The sequence below is a fragment of the Heloderma suspectum genome, chromosome 16 (assembly GCF_057233095.1).
Source record: "Heloderma suspectum isolate Gila_16-S chromosome 16, 16-S_ref, whole genome shotgun sequence".
Taxonomy (NCBI): Eukaryota; Metazoa; Chordata; class Lepidosauria; order Squamata; family Helodermatidae; genus Heloderma; species Heloderma suspectum.
In genome coordinates this window covers 7,160,270-7,185,627 of record NC_139473.1, presented here as the reverse complement: position 1 = coordinate 7,185,627, position 25,358 = coordinate 7,160,270, and the positions used below count along the sequence as shown (strand labels likewise).

The window sequence follows — 25,358 nt, the reverse complement described above, 5'->3', positions numbered from 1 at the left end:
ACAAACCGACGGGGAAATACACGTGAGAAACGTACACTGGGAGGGTGATCATCGCAGACTCGAGATACCCCTGAACGATAAAAAGCTTAATTTCCCCCCCATTAAACTGAAGTCAGCCAAATACATCTCACTTTTCTCAGCGCTGACTTAACTGGGGACTATCAGACTGCAACATCTGATTATTAAATTGCTTTTTACAAGCGTAGGAGGGTTTTAAAAAAATATATTAAATGTTGAAGATGTATCTTTGGCAAAGATGTGCTGTCTTCCTTCAGCCCTTTTAACATCAAGGGACTGACGAGAGTTTCATCGGTGAACAGAGATGCTAAGAACAGCTGGCCATTCATAGATCCAAGCACCTGACCCAGGTTAAGAGAAGGGACCTCAGGATAGCATCCCCTTTCAGTACTTACTGGTCTCGGTAAAGACAGGTTTGCACCGTACCAGTGGTAAAGAGCCCTCCACACCGGTTCTGGGACAATTTCATAATTCCTCCCCTGAATTAACAGGGGAGATTGTTTGAGTCGACCACCTTCCAGAGTCAAGGACGGAGCCTTCAAAAAGAAAAGGGAGCAGGGTTAGCATCAGATCATGGGCACCTCGAAGTTGCCAGTCCTAAAAGGAAGCCAAAACCTCAACTCAAAAGGATTATTGGAACCTTTCTTAGTAGGCTGAGCAACATTTGGAAGAGGATCCCATGTCACGTAACATCTGCCACCATCATTAGGCTTCCGTGTAGTGCAGGGCTGGGCAACTTGGGGCCCTCCAGACGTTTTGGCCTACAACTCCCACCAGCCCTAGCCAGCATAACTAATGGTGAGGAACTGTGGGAGCTGTAGGCCAAAAACATCCAGTGGCCTATTGTTGCCCATCCTTGACATATGGGCCCGTCCTGGCAAATCTAACCTGTAAGAACATAAGAAGAGCCCTGCTGGATCTGGCCAAAGGTCCATCTAGTCCAGCATTCTGTTCACAGAGCAGCCAACCAGCTGCCCACAGGAAACCCACAAGCAGCACATGAGTGCAACAGCACCCTCCCGCCCATGTTCCCCAGCAACTGGTGCACATAGGCATGCTGCCTCTGGTACCAGAGGCAGCACAGAGCCATCAGGACTAGTAGCCATTGATAGCCTTCTCCTCCTCTAGTAATGTCTCTAACCCCCTTTTAAAGTCACCCACCCAATTTGGCAGCCATCACTACATCTTGTGGTACAATGGACCAAGCCTTTCTTCCAACCTTGGAGGTGCAGAGGTGGGTTGGGATCATCCTGGTGGCTGCACGGAGATCCCCACCCCTGCCCTGTCTCCAAACTTCAAGGGAAAGATGGGGGTTCCTTGGCTGCCGGAGCGCCTCAAGAGCGGCCAGACCAGAGAGCTCCCAGCTTTCCCCTTTTCTGCAGGGACAGGAGGTACTGAAGTGTGTTTTGGTTGCTGCAAGGCCGAGGCATTCATTTATTGTCCCTTAAAAGTGTTAGACGCCTCACAAAACAGATTTCTCTAGCCATTTTACAACACAATAATAATACAGATAAAATGGCAGTAAAACCAACAATGTAAAACAAACAGATGTGCCAACACGGTGCAAAACACCATATCAGGTATAATAGGAAAAAGCACATTGCAGGGACTAAAATAATACAAACACACAAACATATTTAAAAGGACTTTAAAAGACTCAAAACGCCTGGGAGAACAGCGAAGTCTTAGCTTGGCACCAAAAAGATAGCAGTGTGGGTCCCAGGGACGTTCCCCTTCAGAGAGCATTCCGGAATGGGGGCGGGGGGGGCAGTGAAAAAGCCCTCTCTCAATGGTGCCTCAGCTGTAGCACCTCAATTGCGTGGGGTCAAACGAGGTACTGGTAGCCACAGTTCTGGGCTTGAGTAGCAAGGCAGGCCCACAAGTTGCGAACCCACAGCAGGCATACAACGGGATGTGCAAAGCTTGAAATAAACAAAATCCTAAACGTTCAGTAATGCCAACAGTAAACACAGTGCATCCATGCTCTGGTAACTTCCCAGCTGGACTACTGTAATGCATTATATGTAGGGCTGCCCTTGAAGATGACTCGGAAGCTCCAAATAGTGCAGGAACTGTCAGCCAGAATTTTAACTGGTCCTGCTAGGATGGTTCATATCCCTCCAATTTGAAAAGAACTGTAATGGCTGCCTATTCACTTCTGAGCCAAATTCAAGGAGCTAACACTAACCTTTAAAACTCTAAACATCTTGAGAGCCCGAAACCTGAAAGAGCACCTCTTCCCACACCAGCCTGCCCATCTCTTAAGATGGGGTGGACTGAAAGTAGATCTCCAAACCTTTTGGACTTTGACTTCCAGCATTCGTGACCTTTGGCCATGCTGGCAAGGGATTCTGGGCGTTGAAGTCCAAAACATCTGGAGACCTGCCTTCTGCCCACCCGCCCAAGTCCAAGCGCCTTCTGTATGGAAGTGTGCTATGCAATTACAAACGGCTTTCTCTGTGGGTAGCGCCATGGGTTTGGAATGCCCCCCTTAAAACGGTACGCCTGATGCATAGCTAACAATCTTGTCGGTGCTGGGTTAGGCTGTATCTTTTCAGTCTGCCTTTGTAACTGAAATCATAACTGGAATTTTAAATGTAGATTTTTATTACGGCTCTTGGATATGAAGCTTAATTGCACTGTATTGGGATTTCAAATAATTATTTATATTGTACACTGCCCTGGGATCTCACGTGATGAAGGGCGGTATATAAGCGTTTTAAATAAATAACCCAGGCTTTGTGACCATGGAAACGACCGACTGTGTCCGTGTGTGTGGTCCTTCTCCTGTCATTTCACAACATGCTTACCTTCATCGGGTCTTGCGTTACGAGCGGCTGGTTATCTATTGCTCCGGGCCGCTGTGGATTGAGGTGCAGTAATATATTCCCATTAGATGCAAGCAGGCACTGATTGTTGTTGTCGGAAGAGTTGAGCTGCCGAGCAAAACACATCTCGGCACTTGGTGTGGTGGCGTGAAGAAAATCTGGATGGGGAGACGGACACGGAACCGAGAGAAACCTTACGACTGCAGAGGAAAGGGCATGACCGTCAGCAACCAGCCCGCCCAGATTGTGAGCAACAGGCAAGATGCAAGCTAAGATGACCGTTTGAAATGCGGAGTGGCAGATTACAGGGGATCATGGCTTTTTGAAGACTCTTTTTTTTAAAAATCCCGAATTATGTTGTCCCTCCTGCTTTCAAGGAGGCCTCTACAAAGTGATGGTGCATTTTTATAAAGCAAAGGCTGGGAATTCTTGTAATTCAAGCACAGTTCAGCAGCAGTGCCTCTATATTGTCCTTCCTTTGCTGCATGAATATGAGGTTTATCTGAAACTAGTGAAATACACATCATAGCCCACAGACAGTGCATAAAGGCACAGGTCTGTGCAAGACTCTATGAAGCAGGGTGGGAACAGATACACATGGCTACCCACTCGGAGGGCGAGGGGAGAGGAAGAAAAGATCCCCCCTCCACTGGTACCTTATTCCCATGTAGAGAACTTTATCTGTTTCCACAGGGATGAATGGCAGCCATTCATTTATAAGGGGAGAAAATAAAGGAGTTTATTTATTTATGACAGTTCTATCCCACCTTTTTTCCTCTTTAAGGAACCCAAGGCGGCTTACATTCTCCTCCTCCTCCTCTCCATTTTATCCTCACAACAACAACCCTGTGAGGTGGGTTGGGCTGAGAGTCTGTGACTGGCCCAAAGTCACCCAGTGAACTTCCATGGCCGAATGGGGACTAGAACCCGGATCTCCCAACTTCCAGTCCAGCACTCTCGCCACTATACCACTACAGACGAATTCTGCCAGCAGCTGCTGGGGGAACGCAGGGTCTGAGACGAGGGACAGATTTGGCTCCCTTTCTACTGAGGTGCCATATCGCAGCCTGATTTCGCCATGTGGAATTTGGTGAGACAAAACAGGCGCGGGGAAGGGAGCCAGCCATTCATTTGCATAGCTCTACCTCCTCATCTGCATAGCCCCACCCTGGATTCTCTCTCTGTGTGAGGTAGGAGTGTGACAGAACGTTAAGAGCATGACAGAGTGTTAGTAAGTAGCATCACCCTCTTCCTTCAAACCCCTCTGTGAAGCCCACCTTCTCTGTGAAGCCCTTGGCACAAGACCCTAGTCCCCGTCACTTAACTCTAGCTAAAATGAAGTATATGCTCCCTGAAATAACTACATATCCTTCCTTCCCCTGACAATGGCATTACATTCTTCCTTATTGCTTTGCTTGCCCTCTCGATGCCTGCATCTAGCAGTCTATTTTGTTAGTCTCATGTTCTTCCTGCCTCAGCAACCCTCGAAACGCCCAATCTAGATCCAATCCTCCTTGAAAACAAGATGGGATGGTGTTGTCGTTGTCAAATGCTTACTGCTGCTAGCGGTCTCTGAGGCTTCTGATGCGGTAGAAATGTTATCTGAACACTTTTCTTCTGTGGCACGGAAGTAATTTAAACCGCCTGCTTTGTCTTCTCCCTGCTCTGACGTACGGGCTGCAGGACCCGGGAGTGAATTCTTACCTCCGTTTGAGACAGGTGAAGGCTCTATCACAACAGGGCTAGTGTCCTAAAATGGGTAGAGAAAGAAGGGACTGAATGGCAGGGCAGGGCTGTGGCAGAGACAAGACACTAGGACTTCCAACAGCCATCATCATTATCATTATTAAGATTTATCAGCCACCCATGCCCATCTGGCCAGCTACCCAGCCACTCTAGGCAGCGTACAATACAAATAACAACACAGCATACAACAAATCAACTGAACAAAACAACATTACTCTAAAAAAAAAAACCCTAACCTACCCAAAATGCCCACCTGAACAGCCAGGTTTTCAAAGCCCGGAGGAAGCTCATCAATGAAGCACGTTTCACTCAGAGGTGGGGGGTTTATTTAGGAATTTACTAAAATTCTATACCACCCAGCATAGCTACCCAGGAGGTTTGGTACATGCTACATGTTTTGATCAACTGGCCGTTCCAGTATTCAGCACATCCACCGGCTTCCAAAAGAACCCATTTTCAATGGGGGAGTGGATTCAAGTTGCTAGCCCTCATGATAATGGAGAAAGCCTTAACAAGATAAAGGTAGATTTATTCTTTCATTGAATCTCCCCATTGAAGGCTGCTAGACCAGAGGTGGGAAGGCAGGGAAGCATTTCCTGACCTCAGTGTCCTGGTATCGACAGCAGAGGAAGGAACCTGCAATGCTGAGGACCCTGAGAGAGACGGAAGAGCCTCTCCCTGGACGGACCCAAGGAGGATTTTCTAGATCCCCCTCCAGTGGAGACCTCCATGGATGAAGGGCCACGCTTCCTTACTGGCACCCACATTTTCTCTGGTGATGGCATCAGATGCTGGTTCTTTCCCATGAACACCTGCAGCTCCTACACCTCTGCCACCCGCCAGGCCCAGAGGTGGCAGCAGGGACATCAGGAGACATGCCAGCGACACAGGGGGGCGCGTCCCAGCACCAAACGCACACCCCCTTTCGCCTGACCTTCTGCAGCAAGGGGAGGCTAAGACCACACTCCATACTGCAGCCCTTGTTTCAGGGCTCGGGACTGCTTCACTGGCAGGCCTGGTAGCCTAACGGACGAGGCGTCTGCTCCTGGAGCTGGGGATGGTGGGTTCAAGTCCCACCTGGGTCACTTGAGCCACTGCCACTAAGAGCCACTAAAGGTGGGCAACTTTGGGAGATCTATGGGCCGTTTTCGCCCTCCGGAACCCCTCCTACCCCTGGCGGGCCACAGTCTGAGGGGCGGCCTGAATTCCCCCCCCCTTTTTTTTAAAGGAAAAAGCACCAAAGGACCAGAAAGCTCAAATTTAGCTGACTTGTAAGCTACATTTGAGCCTTTTGGTGCTCCGTAGTGCTACGCATGCCATTTTATCCCCTTAAAAAACAAACTGTTTTGCACCACCAAATTTTGCAAGGCAGCAGGGGGCCGCATCGGTGCAGACGATACTGAGCCAGGTGGACTAGCAATCCTAACCGGAAATGTTCAACCTGCAATCTCACACACACACAAAGGCATGCACCCTATTTCTCAGCTACAGTCATGAGGACTAGAAGCCTCACATTTTAAGAAAACAAATGTTGAGATTCTCAAGGTTCTAACAGGAACTTCAGCGGGGACAGACCCACCTCAGTTTTAATTCAAACACACTTTGTCAAGTCTGCTAAAGCCTTGCAGAAAAGATGGGTGTTTTATCTCCTACATTCATACTTAAATACATGCAAATCAAAAAGATCATCTTCGTTTATCCCTTCTACTTCTCATCCCGCTTCATTTTGATTTATAAATAAACACTTGAAAAACCAAATTTCAAGGCTTGTACTACAAAGCTGTAATCCACAACTATATTATTATTATTATTATTATTATTATTATTCCCCACCTTTTTTCCTCTTGCAAGGAACCCAAGGCGGCTTACACAGTCCACCTCCTCTCCATGTTATCCTCACAACAACCCTGTGAGGTAGGTTAGTCTGAGAGTCAGTGACTGCCCCAAGGTCATCCAGTGAGCTTCATGGCCAAGTGGGGACTAGAACCCGGGTCTCCCAAGTCCCAGTCTAACGTTCTAACCGCTACACCACACTGGCTCTCTACAAAGCTGCTCTCTTAAGAGTAGAGACTGCAAGATGAAACAGAAGGCAGTGGAGCATTGGCAAGATGTTTTCATGCAAAGAGCTCTAGAAAAAGCAACAAACAGGGCAGAAAAAGAAAATACCAAGAAATGGGTCTGGGAGCTTAATGGGACTTCAGAGCAAGATGTCTGACAGGACAGGTTGGTGGTTTTGGAAAACAACCGGTCTTCTCCTAATGGATGCGGGGACCACTTTAATTGCCTGCTCTTTCTCCCTCCCTATTTACTCATCAGCTATTGATTCAACGATCTCCCTTCCCCGCCCCTGTATGTGACTTACATATTTGACATATTCTTTCCACTGCTGCCACCACTGCATTGCAATAAGAAACCAGTTGTGCCCCGGTTGAAGGCCGTACCTACTTTCTCGTTCTAACCAGCCCCTAAGCCCAAGAAAAAACACACACAAAAAATAGATCAGTACAATATTTCATAATAATAATAATACTTCACATATGCATAGAGCTGTCAAGCATATAAGATGCTACATATGCATTATCCAGTTCAGCCTTCCCTCAACCTGGAGCCCTCCGGATGCGTTGGACTCCAAATCCCATCCCATCTGGAGAGCATCAGATTGGGGAAGGCTGATCCAGTTATAATCCCTAAAATAACCTTGTAAGGCAAGGCTGGGCAGAAGGCAGATCGGAATGTACTGGTGGTTCCTGGGGTGATTTTGCAGTAGATCAGCAAGGATTTCTGACTCTCGATGGTCTAACAAAAGCAACAACAAAACTGCTCACCACCTGCCCCAAATTATACCGCTGACATGACGAAAGCCTGAGGGTAACCAGGAGTGGGTTTTTGTGTGGAAGGACCATGAGCTCTGTTCCGTTCTGATCCTCCAAATTCCTGAGCTCGTTTAAAAAAAACAAAAATCTCAGTGTACGTCTTTTGCACCAGGCTCTGCCTGGTGGATCTCAAGGTTCTAGTAAAAACAAAAACAAAGGAGATCCTGCAGACCTCAAGTCTGCACACCCTTACTGTAAGGTAACCATTTCCAGAGGAGCAGCTGCGTTAAGCCTGTTGCAGCAAAACCAAGAAAGAGACCTGTGGCACCTTAAAGACGAATAAAATTTATTATGCCAACACTTTCAAATGCATGAAGTGTTATCCTGAGTAACATACACGCACACACACACACACGGTTGAGGGGGGCAAAGGGATTGTCAACAGTGGGTCAGAAGGAAATAAAGCGCAGGAAGTACAGAACGTGATAATTGCATTACTGCCAGTGGTTATTCACAAAACAGTTGATGAGCGATAACACACATCCTGGCATTGGTGAACTAATTAACACATGTACATTTTTTTTTAAGCCTGTGTCCTGGTGATAGAACTGAATAGAATTCTATCTAGAAGTCTATCACCATAGGTGACAGAATTGAAACTGCTGATTTATTGCAATTCAGTCATCTCAATTACAATGTATCAAGAGGTTCAATTCTATCCCCCGTAGCTTGAATCAGGATGAAGGTGTTTTTTAAAAAAATAAATAAATCCTGGCTTGTTCGGGTGCAATCACCATATACACAGAAAGGGGCTGGGGGCTGGCAACAGAAGGTAAATCTCTCCCTCTTTGCTCTGACTAGGAGTCACTGTCTACAAATCCACTTGCCAGGGGCAAAGAGATTGCCCAGAGCACACGTCCCTTCTTCTGAGCTCTCGTTTGTGTTGAGGGGTTTGGAGAACGTATGGAACAGCAGGCCACCGTTGCCACCCCACTGAAGATCACATGGCCTCATTCCTTGCCCTGAAGCTGGGGATCTTATCCAAAGGGTCCCGAGAAAAAATCTGGTGGGAGGAGGGTGAAGCCTACCTAATGATTTGTCCTTCCTCTTCTGGAGTGGCAGGTCTTAAACCTAAGACGATATGGCACACCTAGAGAAAAGGCGAAAGAAAGAAAAAAGACCGGCACATTACAGGAGTGACTCATTACCAAACCAGTTAATTGTCACATACAGTATCACCACAAATGCTCAAATACATATTACGTTCAAGGGGCAAGGCCAGATTTGTGGATCTTGACGAACGTGTTGGATGACCTTGCATACACACCCACACCCCACTGACTGGGTTCACATGTAATGGCAGCAAATTGTGCAGTCATTAACCCACGATTTGCTGCCATGCATGTCAGGCGTGTTCCGCCACCATTTTGCATATGCAACCTCCAATCAGACCAACAGTGCTACGTGACAACGGACCCAGACACCATAGGTTAATTGTGGGTTAAACAACCCAGTTAACCTACAATTAGTTACAATTACCTGTAGCGTCTGCGTTTGGACGTCATGTAGCAACCTCCAATTGGCAGCGGTATATGCAAAACGTACAGGATGTGCCATGGCAAATTGTGGGTTAATTAACCCATGATTTGTTACCATTCTGTGTGAATGAGCTCATAGTTTGCTGTCCTCAGGCCTGAGACTCCTACCCATTTCTGGTTGGGAAAAGGCCCCTGCAAATCAGGGCTCCGTTTACATGTGCTGGTCCTTCCTGCTAAAGAGACTTTCTCTCTTGGCCTTTTCCTCTGCACACCTGAATGGAAGAGGTAGTGCCTTAGGTGTGGATGTACTGCATATAGTATAATTTAGGAGAGACAGACAGACAGACAGTTTCTGCCTGGGGAGCCCTGCTAGCAACTGGGCAAGGTCTGGTGGAGGTTGTTGGGTTGTTTTTGTACCCCTATCCACCCAAACCCTTAATTTCTGAAATGATACATCAGCCTTCCCCCAACCTGGTGCACTCCAGATGATTTGAACTACAACTCCCAGCATTCCTGACCACTGGCCATGCTGGCTGGGGCTGATGGGAGGTGAAGTCCAAATCATCTGGAGGGCAAAGCTGTGATAGGTGATGGGTCTAAACTGATCCCTAATCCCAGAATGGCCAAAGCTGGTCGAGGCTACGCGGTGGTGAGCAAAGGGGGCTTCTGCACATGTTATGACTTCACGTGTTCTAGGCCACCATCTCAGTTACTGTGGGGGGGAAAAAAGTTTCTGGGATGAAGCCCTGGAGAGTTTGGGTATCTGGCAAGTTCCAAACCTTGCTACATCTAGAAAGAGCCCCACCCCTGACAAAAATGGGAAAGGGCAGATTTTATGACGTTAAAAACAAAGGCGGGAATTGTACTATACTTTGTTACACATGAAGTCCCAACACCGCCATACCTTACACCACATGCCATCCCCTGCTGCTTCTCTCCCCCAGTGGGCTGTATGCATGCGAATGCACACGCCTCCCCTGTACTTTGCTTCCACTTCGTGACATGGGATACAGCTTTTAACGGGTCTTCAAAATACATATGTGAAACGTCCTTCCAAGTGAGAGTAGTGGCCAGAGTACATCTTTGCCCTTTTTTGTACCACTTTGCCAGCCTTCCCAAGTCATGTGGAGGGCCAAAACGCTGAGCCCTTCCTGGAACCTTCCTGAATTATATTCGGGGATATAATTTGGGATTTAAGACTTGGGCTGAGACATTCACGTTGGCCAACTGCCACTGCATTACTGCAAGATTCAGGACATCCCCTATGGGATGGGACGTAGCTCAGCCATCAAAGCTCCTGCTTAGAGTGCAGAAAGTCCCAGGCTCGGTCCCCGGTGTGTTCAGGCAGGGCAGGGAAAGATCTCTCCGAAACCCTGGAGAGCTGCTGCCAGTCAGAGGAGGTAATACTGGGCTAGATGTACCAACGGTGCGACTGGGTGTAAGGCAGCTTCCTCAGTCAGCTACCCAAGATGAACGGCAGCAGAGCGGACACACGCGGTCGAAGCCCTGAAAGCTGACTGAACCTCTCCCAGATGACTTAATTCGGGCAGCCCACCAACCCAGCGTTTGTGTTTCCACGCATGCAAACCATGGTTTTAGAGCTGCTTTCATTTCTTATCCTTCTCAGCACTCAGTTCATAAACTGATGCCCATCTCCACATTGCAGAAGACTCTGAAAGCGGACCAATGGCCGTAACAGAAGAACCTAAGAAGAGCTGTGTTGGATCAGACCAAAGGTCCATCTAGTCCGGCATCCTGTTCACACAGTGGCCAACCAGCTGCCCTCGGGAAATCCACAAGCAGGACACGAGTGCAACAGCACCCTCCCACCCATGTTCCCCAGCAACTGGTGTACAAAGGCATGCTGCCTCTGATGCTGGAGGTAGCATAGAGCCATAAGGACCAGTAGCCATTGGAAACCATCTCCTTCAGGAATGTGTCCAATCCAAATTAAAATACGCTTTTAAAGCCATCCAAATTGGTGGCCATCACTCCATCTTGTGGCAGTGAATTCCATAGTTTAATTCTGTGCTGTGTGAAGATGTCCTTCCTTTTAATCTGTCTTGAATCTCCCACCAATCAGCTTCATGGGATGACCCCTTTGGGTCCTAGTATTCGGAGAGAAGGAGAAAAATGTCTCCCCATCCACATTCTCCATACTATGCATAATTTTGTAACGATGGGAGTTGGCAATTATAGACACCCTGCCAAGACAGTTAAGCACAAACCCTAGTTTCTGATTTATGAGCTGATCAGAAACCATGGTTTGTGTCAATTCAGACATCCTACCAGATTTCTTTGTTAGGTTTGTTATGTCCAATTTTGTGCCAATATCTCCTCCCTTGCTAATATCACTCCTCCACCCCTTGTCAAAAGGCTTTGTAACTGGGCAGATCTGCAGAGTTAATCCACCCACCCAGCTATGAGACATGGCGAAGTCCACTTGAACGGCATGATAATATGTATGAAAGAGCTGGGGCTATTTACCAAGACCTAAATTTGAGATACTAACATCATCGTTTTTCACTCCCCTAGCCAGGTGATCATCTGAAGATTTATAATCTTCTCTTTTTGCAATTTTCAAGACCATCAATTTGAATCCCAGCTGGACATCTTTTTTTTTTAACCGGTTGGTAGAGGAGATGGATTTAAGTTGTTACTACAGAGCAAAAATTGCATTCTGCATTGTGAATAGAAACAACGAAAAAAAAGCGTCATTAGCTGGCAGGAAGTGATAGATTTCCCTAAGCACAAAAACACAGCTGGCTATTTTGATGCCAGCCCTCTTTTCAATATCATTATATCACATGGCAGTAGCTGCATTTCAGTTTTATCAAGCCTACACTAGAACTCACGGGGGGGGGGGGGGCTTCAAGCAGTAAAGAAGCATGTGTAAAAATCACACCAAGATCTGACCGGGGGGGGGGGGGGAGAGAGCAGAAAGTCTTTTCCCCCAACCTCACCTGTTAGGAGTAGGGCAAAAATTTACCCAAGTTGGACAAGGATAAAATAAATTTACCCAAAGCTCAAAGACGAATAATAAAACATTTAAAAAACATTGTGTTAAAAATGCTGCATTAAAACATGAGATCTGAAAAGCCCAAACTGTATGATGAAAAATCCAGGAAGCTCTGCTTCCATATGAAGATGGACGTGTATTAAAACCTTCCGCTGATATCCTGCTCTGGGAGCCCCCGATTTTAGAGATAAGGTAGATGGCCAAGGGAGGGCTGGATCTTTTCCATGGTGACACCTACGCTTTGGAAGACCTTTCCCTTGCACATACAGTGTTACCTTTTAAGTGGCAGTGAGGTTGTGTGCATTTTTTAATTTACCCACTTAGGGGTGGCAGGGTATTTAAATTTTAAGTTTGGGCTCATGTTTATGCTGATTGATTGGCTGCCACATCTGCCCTTCAATGGCTTTCCATGGGGATTAGAGAAACTCATGGAACATAAGAACGTAAGGAGAGCCGTACTAGATCAGGCCAAGGGTCCCTCTAGTCCAGCATTCTGTTTGCAGAGCGGCCAACCAGCTGCCCACAGGAAACCCACAAGCAGGACATGAGTGCAAGAGCACCACCCACCCACCCATGTTCCCCAGCAACTGGTGTACAGAGGCATGCTGCCTCTGATCCTGGAGGTGGCATGTAGCCATCCTGACTAGTATCCACTGATAGCCTCATCCTCCATGAATTTGTCCAATATCCTTTTAAAGCCATCCAAAGTGGAAGCCATCTTGTGGCAGCAGATTCCACAGCTGAACTCTGCACTGTATGAAGTCCTTCCTTTTATCCATCCTGAATCTCCCACTAAACAGCGCCATGGGACAACCCCGCTGTATTCTGGTATTATGAGAGAGGGATGTATCAGTGGGCAGTACTCATGATGACTAGGTGAAACCTCCGTGCTCAGAGGAAGTGTACCTCAGAACAGCAGTCACCGGGGAGCAACAGTGGTAGAGAGCTACAGCCTTCCTGCCCTGCTCATTGACTTCCAAAGAGGCATCTGGTGAGACACTGTGGGGAAAGGGATTCAGATCTAGAGAAGCCTTTGGTCAGAGCCTTATGGTTTATTTATTTATTGCATTTATATCCTGCCTTTTTCCTCTTGCAAGGAACCCAAGGTGGCATAAATAACCCTCCTCTTCCATTTTATCCTCACAACAACAACCCTGTGAGGCAGGTTGGGCTGAGAGTCTGTGACTGGCCCAAAGTCCCCCAGTGAGCTTCCATGGCTGAGTGGGGACTAGAACCTGGATCTCCCAGCTCCCACTCCAACACTCTAGCCACTACACCATACTGGCTCTCTAAAGATTCTACGTTATATTCGCTCTGTTATTTCATTACGAAGGTGTGTTTTGGGGGGTTGGTGGGGGGGAGAATCTATGTGTCGTTAATGCTGCCTCGAGGACTAACGTTGCTGGAAAGGTGTATGTTTTAAAATGACAACCTCTTAACTGAGCGGCAGTGGGGGAGAGAGCCTGCAATCCACGCATCAGCGCACATTTCGAATGGCACGCCCACAGAGTTCGGACATGACGTGCGACACGTTTGCCAAAAGGGATGACCGGGAAAGCTTTAGAACAGCCTTCTCCCCAACCTGGTGCCCTCCAGATGGGTTGGATGACAACTCCCACTATCCTCAGCCAACATGGTCAAAGGATTGTGGGAGTTGTCGTCTAACACACCTGGAAGGCACGACAATGTTCTATATATTTTAAATTGTTTTATTGTGTGTTGTTTGGTTTTAATTTTTGTGAACCGCCCAGAGAGCTTCGGCTATTGGGCGGTATAGAAATGAAATGAAATGAATGAATGAATAAATGAATGAATGAATGAATACATAAATAAATAAATAAAATTGGGGAAAGCTGCTTTAGAAGACAAGGCCTGTCCTAACAGAAAAGGCAACCGCTGTTACGCCACGGAACACCGCTGGGTTCCTACGCATGTCTCGCACAATGCGTTCTTCTCCCATTCAAATCCCACCCTCAACGGATGGTGCTTGAAGGCATCCCAGGACACCAGAACGCCTCCAAACTAGGCTCGGTGTCGATCGGGCAAGGAGAGGCCTCCTTGCAAAGCACACACTTCCGGGGAAGAGAGACAGACAGACCCAGGGACGCCCTGGCACAAGAGCGGACGCATTCCGCGACTGCAAAAGGAAGCAAGCAGGTAGGGAAAGCAACGCTGAACTGCTGCCAGATGGCGGAGGCTGCAGCCTGCCGGAAACGTACCTGAAAAAGTAGGTTCAGGAATTCGTTGGCGAGGGCGCTCTTCACGCTCCAGATCTGGTAATCCTCCAGAGTGAGGTGGCCGAGCTGAAGTAACGAACAGGGAGGCAAAAGGAATTAGTGAGCATTGTGCCAAGCGTTTGCCCGACACGTCTGCCACACGCATGTGCACAAATATGGAGCGCTGGAAGGGACGCGATGTGTCGCTTCATCGAGAAAAGCTACCGGCGGCAATGTTTTCAAAGGGAGCCGAGAATCAAAGGGCGCACGTCTACACATCTGAATGGGCTTGAAGTCCATTCCAAACTGGCAGCAGCAGTCACAATTTCCACCCAAGGGATCTCAGATTCACAGTTGCTCCTGACAATCTTCATTAGGAATTGAAGTCTTCCACAAAATTGCTCTTTTGACTGGAAAACTGTGACAGTTGAACAGGCTTCACATGGGTTTAACACAACCTTCCCTAACCTGATGCCCCCCAGACATGTTCGACTGCAACTCTCATAATACCCGGCCAGGATGGGAGTTGCAGTCTGCCCGGCCCTGGAGTAAACAACAGTGAACTAAATGGGCCAATGCAAGCCAGCTCCTATGTTCCTAGACGGGCCGTAGCTCAGTGGAAGAGCCGCTGCTTTGCATGCAGAAGATCTCTGGTTCGATCCCCGGCTTCTCCAGGTAGGGCTGGAAAAACGCCTGCCGGAAACCCTGGAGAGCCGCTGCTGCCAGACCGTGTCGACAGTACTAGGCTGGATGGACCCAGGGTCTGACTCAGTGTAAGGCAGCTTCCTGTGTTCCTAGGATCCTGTGTTCAGACATCACAGTAAGCTATCCCATCCTGGTTGATTTTATTATTTACATTCTCTAAAATAAAATACCAGAGCTTTTTTCAATGCTTGATCTAACAGTCCTTAATGAAGACTCCTTAGGGTTGCCAGTCACCAACCCAGAGGTTCTGCTTGTCCCTTTAAGAGTGCTGAAGAAGCAAGAGACCATTCCTTCACCAGCTAGGGCTAGGAAGGAATTCTGCCTGAAACCCCGGAGAGCCGCTGCTGCCAGTCAGTGTCGACAATACTGGGCTAGAATCATAGAATAGCAGGGTTGGGAGGGGCCTATAAGGCCATCGAGTCCAGCCACCATGGGCTAGATGGACCCATAGTGCAACACAGTATCAGGCAGCTTCCAATGTTCCCAGAGTTCTCCCCTGATGTGCACAGGGGCCACTGCAGAAGGACAGCGTGAGAGCCCTTTTGCGAGTCCTTTACCTGATAGTGCCTCAGGCTTACGTGGGAGTCAGCAGGCAGAGCCAAAATTGCGGGCCTTTGCTCAGTTCAAAATATCGCCCCGTTAAAGTTAGTTTCCAACCAAGGGTTTGTATGCCTTGTCATGTCAACATGCAATGTTGGGGGGGGGGGGGGGTTGATTCAGGAAATTATCTGATTGTCCCTCAAGCCAGCTACACAAACTAGAATGTAACAGGCGACAATACTGAAGCTAGCGAGAATTTCAATCCAGACCCTGGCACGGAGGGTTGCCGTTTTAATCCCTGACTGTAAGCTTCCCAGGGGAATCAGGATTCAGTGAGACGAGAAACAAATGGAGAAGGCACACTACAGAGAGCAGGACGGGAGCCCAAGGGTCCAGGGCTCATGCACAATCCTCCAGACCACTGTTTGGAAGAGGTTGGGGGTAGTGCTCCGACCTCCGAAGGGGGGATCGGAGCTCTGACCCCCGGCCCGTCACAGCCGGAGCGGGGAGAACTGCGCTGGCTGCCTCTCTGAGGTCGGAAGCCCAACCTCGGAGAGGGGGGAAAGGGGGCGTTCCAATGGGCAGGGAGGGGAGGATACTGGAGAGGCCAGGACAGAGTTATCCTGAGCCTCTTCCAGCCTCCTTCCCTCCCCCTCTGAAGCACCGTTGCTGGATGGGCAAAAAAGGCAGATGGGAGGACAGAGAGGCAAAGATTGCCTCCAGCGCTCCTGCTGCCCTGTGCTGGATGATCAGATGCCTTTGAGTTCAGGGGCTTCCAATCACCGAGGATGCAATCCTATGCATGTTCAGCATGGCTGGCTGGGGAATGCTGGGAGTTGTAGGACTTTTTTTCCTGGCTGAACATGCACAGGATTGTTCCCTAAGTAGGTCTTGGTTCTCACATTCAAGGGTTTAGCTCAGGGTTGGGCACCTTTTGGCCCTCTAGCAGTTGTTGGATTGCAAGTCCCATCCACCCTAGCAGGGTGGCAATGATGGGGGTTGTAGTCCAGCAACATTGAGAGGGCCACATGCTCCCCATCCCTGGCTTAGGTGGATGCACCTGAACAATGAAAACACAGCTTCAACAACAGTTCCTTTTTTATTTTGTAAACTGCATTTTTTTAGGTTGCTTTAAAAATAAATATTCCATAGCGAATATATCATTCCATAGCTGCATACCACAATTATGATTACATCCATTCATCCATCTGCTTTATGTATCTCCAAAACCAAAAATCATCGAAGAAACATTTTTATTCAAACATGTATTCCAGAAAATCACAAAACTGATTCCAGTTACTGTCGTATCTCCAGATTTTATTTATCCCTTCCTTTCTTTCTACGTATTTTACTTGCATGCATCAATTTCACCATAAAGCAAAACCTTCCACATCCAATTTAACCCCCCGGTTAACCTTCCACCACTGCCTTCCACAAACTGGCGATTTCAATTCTTGCAGCTACTATGGCGTGGACTGAACAGCATACAATTCATACAATGAACCATGGAGAAATGAGGAAGCAGGTTCTGACCTTGGTGGTGTCATGGGCCTTCAGAACATCTTCAACAATGTCAGGCAGGTTCATGTGCAACTCCTTGGGCCAGGGGGGAAAAAAAAAGACAAGTGACCCTCACACAGCTAAAAGACAAGAATTACCGTAGCTTACACTTGAAGCAAAAAAGCAGAAATATTGGGTTAGAGCCAGACTCAGTCATGCACAGCATAGACCCCCTAGAATCAATGGGATCTAAATTAGCCATCACTAACCTGTCCCATTGATTTCAATGGGTCTACTCTAAGCATGAATAAGTCTGGCTCCTACCGATTTTATGACATCTCTGAGTAATCTCCCAGTTGACAAACCCCGGAAATCAATTTGCAACCAAAGTTCAATCCGTAATTAGTAAAAGAGGCACTTTTTAAAACAATCTGCACAAGTCAGAACTATGGAAGGATCAGCACACACTGACTTTGTTCTTCTCTGTGATGCAGGTGTTTTTAAAGGCATTCTGGATATGCAAACTGTATTTCAACGTTTTCTTTAAAGAACACATACACCTGAAGGTCAGTTTTAAAAAGACGGGCAACTTTGAATGCAACTTACAGGAATGTCATCAGTACGATTATCTTTCCAGACTTCCAAAAGGGCCACCACCATCTCTTCGAGTTCAACGCGAGACAAAACCCCGTCTCGGTCAATGTCAAAAACCTTGAAGCAAACTAACAGAGGGAAAAGTGGGGTTATTCTGTCAGCTAGAACTAGCCAGCAGCAATGGCACGAATGAGTTTGTTTGTTTATTTATTTCATTTCTATACCGCCCAATAGCCGAAGCTCTCTGGGCGGTTCACAAACCATTTAGTTACGGTTTAGTCTCAGTCACGGGCTGGGGGACGGGGGAACAGAGTTCAATGACTCATGGACGCAACTCAGCTTGGAAGACAAGCTTACATACGGGTATCAAGGGAACACACACACAAACAGGTGCACGCATGAACAAACACACACAATCGCACACAAAGAAATGCACACAAATGAATCTGTTTATACCATTGTTTGTTTTTTTAAATTCTAAAATTTTATACAATTTTAATATTATTGATTTAACTATATTTTTAACTTTTGTATATTTCTATTTATATGCTTTAACGGTACAGGTTTTTAATGTTGTAAAGCCACCTTGAGTCCCAGCATTGGGAAAAGGGTAGGATATAAATATAACAACAACAGCAACAGCAACAACAACAACAACACAAGCACACACCAACAAACACACTCACAGAAACGTGCACGCACGTACACACATATGCAAGCATGCGTGTGCACACACACACACACAAACGAATACACACACACACAGAAATGAACATGCACACAGAAACGTGTGCACACGCTGACGACCTAGGATTTTTTGTTTGCTAAGCATAGACCCTTTGGGTAGATAAAAAGAGAAGATGGGCTGTCACTGCAGATTGCAGCTCCCAGAAGCACTTCCCAGGAGCCTCCAGAAGAAACAGAGAGATGGACGGGAAAGTCAGTACACTTGGGCTGAAGAGAAGAGTATGGACCACCTGGGTAGGGGGAGGACACCAATGAAGGGTGAACACCAATATTACTTTTAACAGGAGGGACCTGCAGCAAAAAAGGATGCTTCCATTTATTCGATGTATTAATCGCCCATCTGGCATCTCTCCCCCCTCCTAGTCTCCCTGCTCTCAAGTCAGTCCACATTCTGTGCCCACTGAGCATGCTCGGTTTTCCCCTGCCCCTAAGGATTTTTTGGGTCCTTCTGCAAACCTTGGCGTGCACCCAAGCCTGCCGATACCTCCCCTCTTGTGCGTGGATTGTGCCGCTTTGGCTACATGGCAATCCACACTCGGAGAATGAGTTCGCTGTTCGTTCATAGGAGTCACATCCCGCCTTATGGCTTACGCCGGCCAGGCCCTCAGGGTGTTTCCAAACACAGAGCCCAGTATTGTTTTATTACATTTCTATACTGCTCAGTAGCTGAAGTTCTCTGGCAGGGTCACAACGATTAAAACCACAGCATACAGCATAAAATACGATATAAAATTTAAGTTTAAAACTACAGTACATAAGGAAACCCCTTCATGGATCACTGCCTTGTTGTGGCGAAGGGGCTTGCGTAACTCAGTGAAGCCATAAGCTATGCCGTGCAGGGCCACCCAAGATGGACAGGTCATGGCAGAGAGTTCTGACAAAATGTGGGCCACTGGAGAAGGAAATGGCAACCCACTCCAGCATTCTTGCCAAGAAAACCCCATGGAACGTATCACAAGGCTAAAAGAGATGACGCCGGAAGATGAGCCCCTCAGGTCAGAAGGTGTCCAATATACTACTGGGGAAGAGCAGAGGGAATTTCCAAGTAGCGCCAGAAAGAGTGAAGCGGCTGGGCCAAAGCCGAAAGGACACTCAGCTGTGGATGTGTCTGGTGGTGAAAAGAAAGTCCGATGCTGTGAAGAACAATATTGTTTAGGAACCTGGAATGTCAGATCAATGAATCAAGGTAAGCTGGAGGTGGTCAAACATGAGATGGCAAGACTGAACATCGCCTTCTTGGGAATCAGCGAACTCAAATGGACAGGCATGGGCGAATTTAATTCAGGTGACCATCATATCTACTACTGTGGGCAAGAATCCCTTAGAAGAAATGGAGTAGCGCTCATAGTCAACAAAAGGGTGGGAAAAGCAGTACTGGGGTACAATCTCAAAAACGATAGAATGATCTCAGTACGAATCCAAGGCAAACCATTCAACATCACAGTAATTCAAGTCTATGCCCCAACCACTGATGCCGAAGAAGCTGAGGTTGATCGGTTCTATGAAGACCTACAACACCTTCTAGAATTAACACCAAAAAAAGATGTGCTCTTCATCATAGGGGACTGGAATGCTAAAGTAGGAAGTCAAGAAATCACCGGGATAACAGGCAGGCATGGCCTTGGCATACAAAATGAAGCAGGACAAAGGCTAATAGAGTTTTGCCAAGAGAACATGCTGATCATAGCAAACACTCTTTTCCAACAGCACAAGAGACGACTCTACACATGGACATCACCAGATGGTCAATATCGAAATCAGATGGATTATGTCCTTTGCAGCCAAAGATGGAGAAGCTCTATACAGTCAGTCAAAACAAGACCTGGAGCTGACTGTGGCTCAGATCATGAGCTTCTTGTTGCAAAATTTTGGCTGAAATTGAAGAACGTAGGGAAAACCACTAAACCATTCAGGTGTGACCTAAATCATATCCCTGATGAATATACAGTGGAGGTGAGGAATAGATTTCAGGGATTAGACCTGATAGACAGAGTGCCTGAGGAACTATGGACGGAGGTCCGTAACATTGTTCAGGAGGCAGCAACTCAATCCATCCCAAAGAAAAAGAAATGCAAGAAAGCCAAGTGGCTGTCTGATGAGGCTTTACAAGTAGCTGAGGAAAGAAGGGAAGCGAAAAGCAAGGGAGAAAGGGGAAGATATATCCAACTGAATGCAGAGTTCCAGAGAAGAGCAACGAGAGACAAGAAGGCCTTCTTAAATGAACAGTGCAAAGAAATCGAGGAAAACAACAGAATGGGAAAGACTAGAGATCTCTTCAAGAAAATCAGAGATCTCTTCAAGAAAATCGGAGATCTCAAGGGAATGTTTTGTGCAAAGATGGGCATGACAAAGGACAAAGAAGGCAGGGACCTAACAGATGCAGATGAGATTAAGAAGAGGTGGAAAGAATACACAGAAGAACTATACAGGAAAGATCTGAATGTCCCTGATAGCCATGAGAGTGCGGTCACTGAACTTGAGCTGGACATCCTAGAGAGTGAAGTCAAGTGGGCCTTAGGAAGCATTACTAACAACAAAGCTAGTGGAGATGACAGTATTCCAGCCGAGCTATTTAAAATCCTAAAAGATGATGCTGTTAAAGTGCTGCACTCAATATGCCAACAAATTTGGAACACTCACCAGTGGCCACAAGACTGGAAAAGGTCAGTTTACATTCCAATTCCAAAGAAGGGCAATGCCAAAGAGTGTTCAAACTACCGCACAACTGTGCTCATTTCACATGCCAGCAAGGTGATGCTCAAAATCCTAGAAGCTAGGCTTCAGCAGTATGTGAACCAAGAACTACCGGAAGTACAAGCGGGGTTTCGAAGAGGCAGAGGAACTAGAGATCAAATCGCCAACATTCGCTGGATCATGGAGAAAGCAAGAGCATTCCAGAAAAACGTCTATTTCTGCTTCATTGACTACGCTAAAGCCTTTGATTGTGTGCATCACAACAAACTGTGGCAAATTCTTAAAGTGATGGGAGTATCAGACCACCTTACCTGTCTCCTGAGAAACCTGTACGAGGGTCAAGAAGCAACACTAAGAACCAGACATGGAACAACCGATTGGTTCAAAATTGGGAAAGGAATACGACAAGGCTGCATATTGTCACCCTGCTTATTTAACTTATATGCAGAGTACATCATGAGAAACGCCGAGTTGGATGAATCACAGGTCGGAATTAAGATTGCCGGGAGAATTCTCAACAACCTCCAATATGCAGACGATACCACCCTAATGGCAGAAAGCGAAGAGGATCTAAAGAGATTCTTGTTGAGGGTGCAAGAGGAGAGTGCAAAAGCTGGTTTGAAACTCAACATTAAAAAAACGAAGATCATGGCATCTGGCCCCATCACTTCCTGGCATATAGAAGGGGAAGAAATGGAAGCTGTGACAGATTTTACTTTCTTGGGCTCCAAGATCACCGCAGACGGTGACTGTAGCCCTGAAATTAAAAGACGCTTGCTCCTTGGGAGGAAAGCTATGGCCAACCTAGACAGCATAGTAAGAAGCAGAGACATCACCTGGCTGACAAAGGTCCGTCTAATCAAAGTTATGGTTTTCCCAGTAGTAATGTATGGCTGTGAGAGCTGGACTATAAGGAAGGCTGAGCGCCGAAGAACTGATGCCTTCGAACTGTGGTGCTGGAGAAGACGCTTATGAGTCCCCTGGACTGCAAAGAGGTCAAATCAGTCAATCCTAAAGGAAATCAACCCTGAGTGCTCATTGGAAGGACAGATACTGAAACTGAAGCTCCAATATTTTGGCCACCTAATGCGAAGAGAAAACTCACCGGAAAAGACCCTGAGGCTGGGAAAGACTGAAGGCAAAAGGAGAAGGGGACGGCAGAGGATGAAATGGCTAGATAGCATCACCGATGCAATGAATATGAACTTGAGCACGCTCCGGGAGAGAGCGCAAGACAGGAAGGCCTGGCATGCTATGGTCCATGGGGTCACGAAGAGTCGGACACGACTGAACAACTGAACAACAACATAAGGAAAACCAAAATAAAACCTAGCAGCGATGCAGAGATTTAAAATACAATAACGAATTTAAGACAACAGAACTAGAAGCCTAAATTGCCTGGGAAAATAAAAAGGTCTTCACCTGGTGCCGGAAAGAGCACAATGGAATGCCAGGCAAACCTCTCTGGGAAGCTCATTCCATAACCAGGGTGCCAAAGCAGAAAAGGCCCTCTTCTTGGCACCCACCTGCCTCACATCCGCTGGCAGGGGCTCCCACAGAAGGGCTGCTGAAGCTGATCTTTGGGTCCGGGCAGGTACATATGGGAGGAGATGATCCTTCAGTAAAGTACTAATGCCCCCAAACTCTGACATTGTGTGTGTGTATGTGTGTGTGTGTGATATGCATATGTAAACATTCAAATGGGAGAAGATGCTCGCTGAGATATCCTGGATTGAAGGTGTTTAGGGCTTTAAGTGGGGGGGAAAGGACCTTGAACTGAAGGTACCAACATTTCGGGCCAGTGGCTAGACTAATGTTCTCATCAGAGTCCTTCTGTAGCTCCCCCTAGAGATCAGGCAGGTGATGACCAGGGGAAGGATTTTTTTTTTCTGTGATGGCACCCCAATACCTGTCAGAGTGGAAACTGAGCCCACAGAGCCCCAGAGCAGTTCTGATTCTGAGGAGGAACAGCAATCCGTGGGAGAGGAGCGCGCTCATCTCTCACAGGCACAGCAGCTGGCAGAGATTCCTCCTGCCAGCATTCCTGGGATAGATAATGACCCTGGCAGCGAGACAGCACTGGAGGGGGGCTTGCTGGACGCTCGGCGCAGACGCAGGGAGCGACGAGCGATGGAGAGCACCAAAAGGAGGCGTAGCACTCGTTTGGCGCGCAAACAACGATCGCGTCCCGAGGACCCAAGGGAAAGAGGGAGGATCTCTCCCTAGCCCATAAGTTCAGGGTCTTCCCGTGATTCTCCTTCAAACGGCGACCAACTGCCTAACCTGGAGCATAGGCTATTCAGCTATCTTTACCCAGTGCTGTTCCTTGCTTTGGCGCTAGCAACTAGTATTCCGAAAGAGTCATAAAGTAATAAAGGAATAAAGTCTTGGAAAGAATTCCTCATCGTCTGTGTCCTGAGTTGGCTATTGGTGGGGACTGCAAGAGGCAGCTAGGGCGCTCCTAACAATACCAGCCCAGAATGCTCTCCCCAAGGATGCCCACCTGGTGCCTGACTTGGGGTGAAATCCTATGGGGATAAGCGGCCGCCTCCGAACTCAGAGGTGACCACCTATCCAATGCAGGGCAGGAGAATCATAGAATAGTAGGGTTGGAAGGGGCCTATAAGACCATCGAGTCCAATCTCCTGCTCAATGCAAGAATCCAAGTCAGAGCATCCCCGACAGATGGCTGTCCAGCCTCATCTTGAATGCCTCCAGTGTGGGAGAGCCCACCACCTCCCTAGGTCATGGGTTCCATTGTCGCATTGCTCTAACAGTCAGGAAGTTTTTCCTGATGTTCAGCCAGAATCTGGCTTCCTGTCACTTGAGCCCATGATTCCGTGACCTGCACTCTGGGATGATCGAGAAGAGATCCTGGCCTTCCCCTCTGTGACAACCTCTCAAGTACTTGAAGAGCGCTATCCTATCTCCCCTCAGTCTTCTCTTCTCAAGGCTAAGCATGCCCAGTTCTTTCAGTCTCTCCTCATAAGGCTTTGTTTCCAGTCCCCTGATGATCTTCGTTGCACAGAGGGGATCGTTCCCTCCGTGCTTCTCCTGCCTTGCATTTGTGGCTAGACAGCCAGTTTCGGCTGTCTAGCCGCAGGAAGGTGGAGCAGGGGAGGAGGCTGCCGGATGACACATAGGATGTGTCGTACCAGCATTTCTGCCTTCCCCGCCCTGGAACGCCCTGTTTTGGCCGCTCTGCGCTCCTCTTCGAAGCATGGAGCACGAGGCTGTTCTGCGCTGCCTGCGAGGCAGCGCGGGACGGGGGGAAAGGTTGGTCCTCAGGGAACTGACCTTGAAGCACGGGCTCTGAGGTTGGTTCCCAGAATACCACATATCCTATGGCCATCTAGCCGCTGACTAGTGGCCATAGGATTCCTCCCTCTGGGGTTTTTAGGCATCACCTAAAGACCCTTTCATTTGCCGAGGCTTTTAGTGTTGAGTTTGCCGATTTAGAGCTTTACCTGCAACTCTTATCAGTTACTTTCATTGCTTCACTGTCGCTTTTCTGTGTTTTTACATTCTTTTTTTAAAGATATTGTTTTAACTTCTTATTTTTGTTTTGTAAACAGCCTTGAAAATTCCCTGAATTACATGGCAGAGACAAACAAATATCTCCTTGTTTATCAACCCTGAGCTGGTAACTTGCATCCTTCTCTTACTGGGGCCCCTGCCCGGTAGACCTACAATCCACACAATGGGTAAGGCAGGCATTGAAAGAGAAGATAACGGTTGAGAAATTAGAAGCGTGGAGAAAGAAAAGGAAGTGGCATGGAGAAAGAAAAGGAAGTGGAGGGCGGCGGAGATGGAAGTAGGGCAAGGCTAGAGTGGCTCAGAAGAGGCTCTTCTCAAGAGTGGCTTCTCTGGAGGACCTTACAGGAAGGAGCAGCAGCAAAGCCATTTGACAGATTGAAAAGAGAGAACCCGGGAATGCAATAAAAACGTAATTATCTGTTTACTCTCAATTTTCTAAAAAGCAAATATTGGTCGCTCCAGTGCAGAGGCACCTCAGATGCCACATAGACAGGGGCGCGAACGTCAGTGCCATAAACAGTGCTAACTGCTTATGCTTATGAATATTTTATCAGAGAGAAATGAAAACCCACCGAAAAATAAGGTTATTGGCTACTAACCAACAAGACAGCCTCTTCAGGAGGAGTGATTATAATTGGCATAAAATGAGAGACTAACTCACAATAATATATCAAATTAATACAGCCAGGAGACGATTAGCAATTAGCATTTAAAAGGCCTCATATTTAAACTGTTGCTTGAAATTATATTTTCTTGTGTTTGCATTCACCCTTATGGGGAAGGACAACAGAGAGAGGGAAGAAAGAAGTCTTACACATGTCGTTGATTTCAGACAGATGTGTGCGTGTGCATGTGGGGGGGGG

At 47.4% G+C, this 25,358-nt stretch overlaps 1 protein-coding gene across 6 annotated transcripts in view; it reads right to left on the bottom strand.

Annotated features, from left to right (window-relative positions):
- The window catches only part of USP32 (ubiquitin specific peptidase 32), a 170,020-nt gene that overhangs the window by 45,291 nt on the left and 99,371 nt on the right, over window positions 1–25,358 (bottom strand). For 2 of the 6 annotated variants that reach the window (XM_084822773.1, XM_084822768.1), the window contains exons 8-15: window positions 17,530–17,645; window positions 16,957–17,019; window positions 14,182–14,265; window positions 8,494–8,555; window positions 6,955–7,057; window positions 4,404–4,596; window positions 2,829–3,046; window positions 414–554 (exon numbers count right to left, since the gene is read on the bottom strand). In XM_084822773.1, the coding sequence (XP_084678899.1) occupies window positions 414–554; window positions 2,829–3,046; window positions 4,404–4,596; window positions 6,955–7,057; window positions 8,494–8,555; window positions 14,182–14,265; window positions 16,957–17,019; window positions 17,530–17,645 (980 nt within the window). The remainder of the gene's footprint in view (window positions 1–413; window positions 555–2,828; window positions 3,047–4,403; window positions 4,597–6,954; window positions 7,058–8,493; window positions 8,556–14,181; window positions 14,266–16,956; window positions 17,020–17,529; window positions 17,646–25,358) is intronic. The other 4 variants (XM_084822769.1, XM_084822770.1, XM_084822771.1 and 1 more) reach the window with 3 other exon arrangements.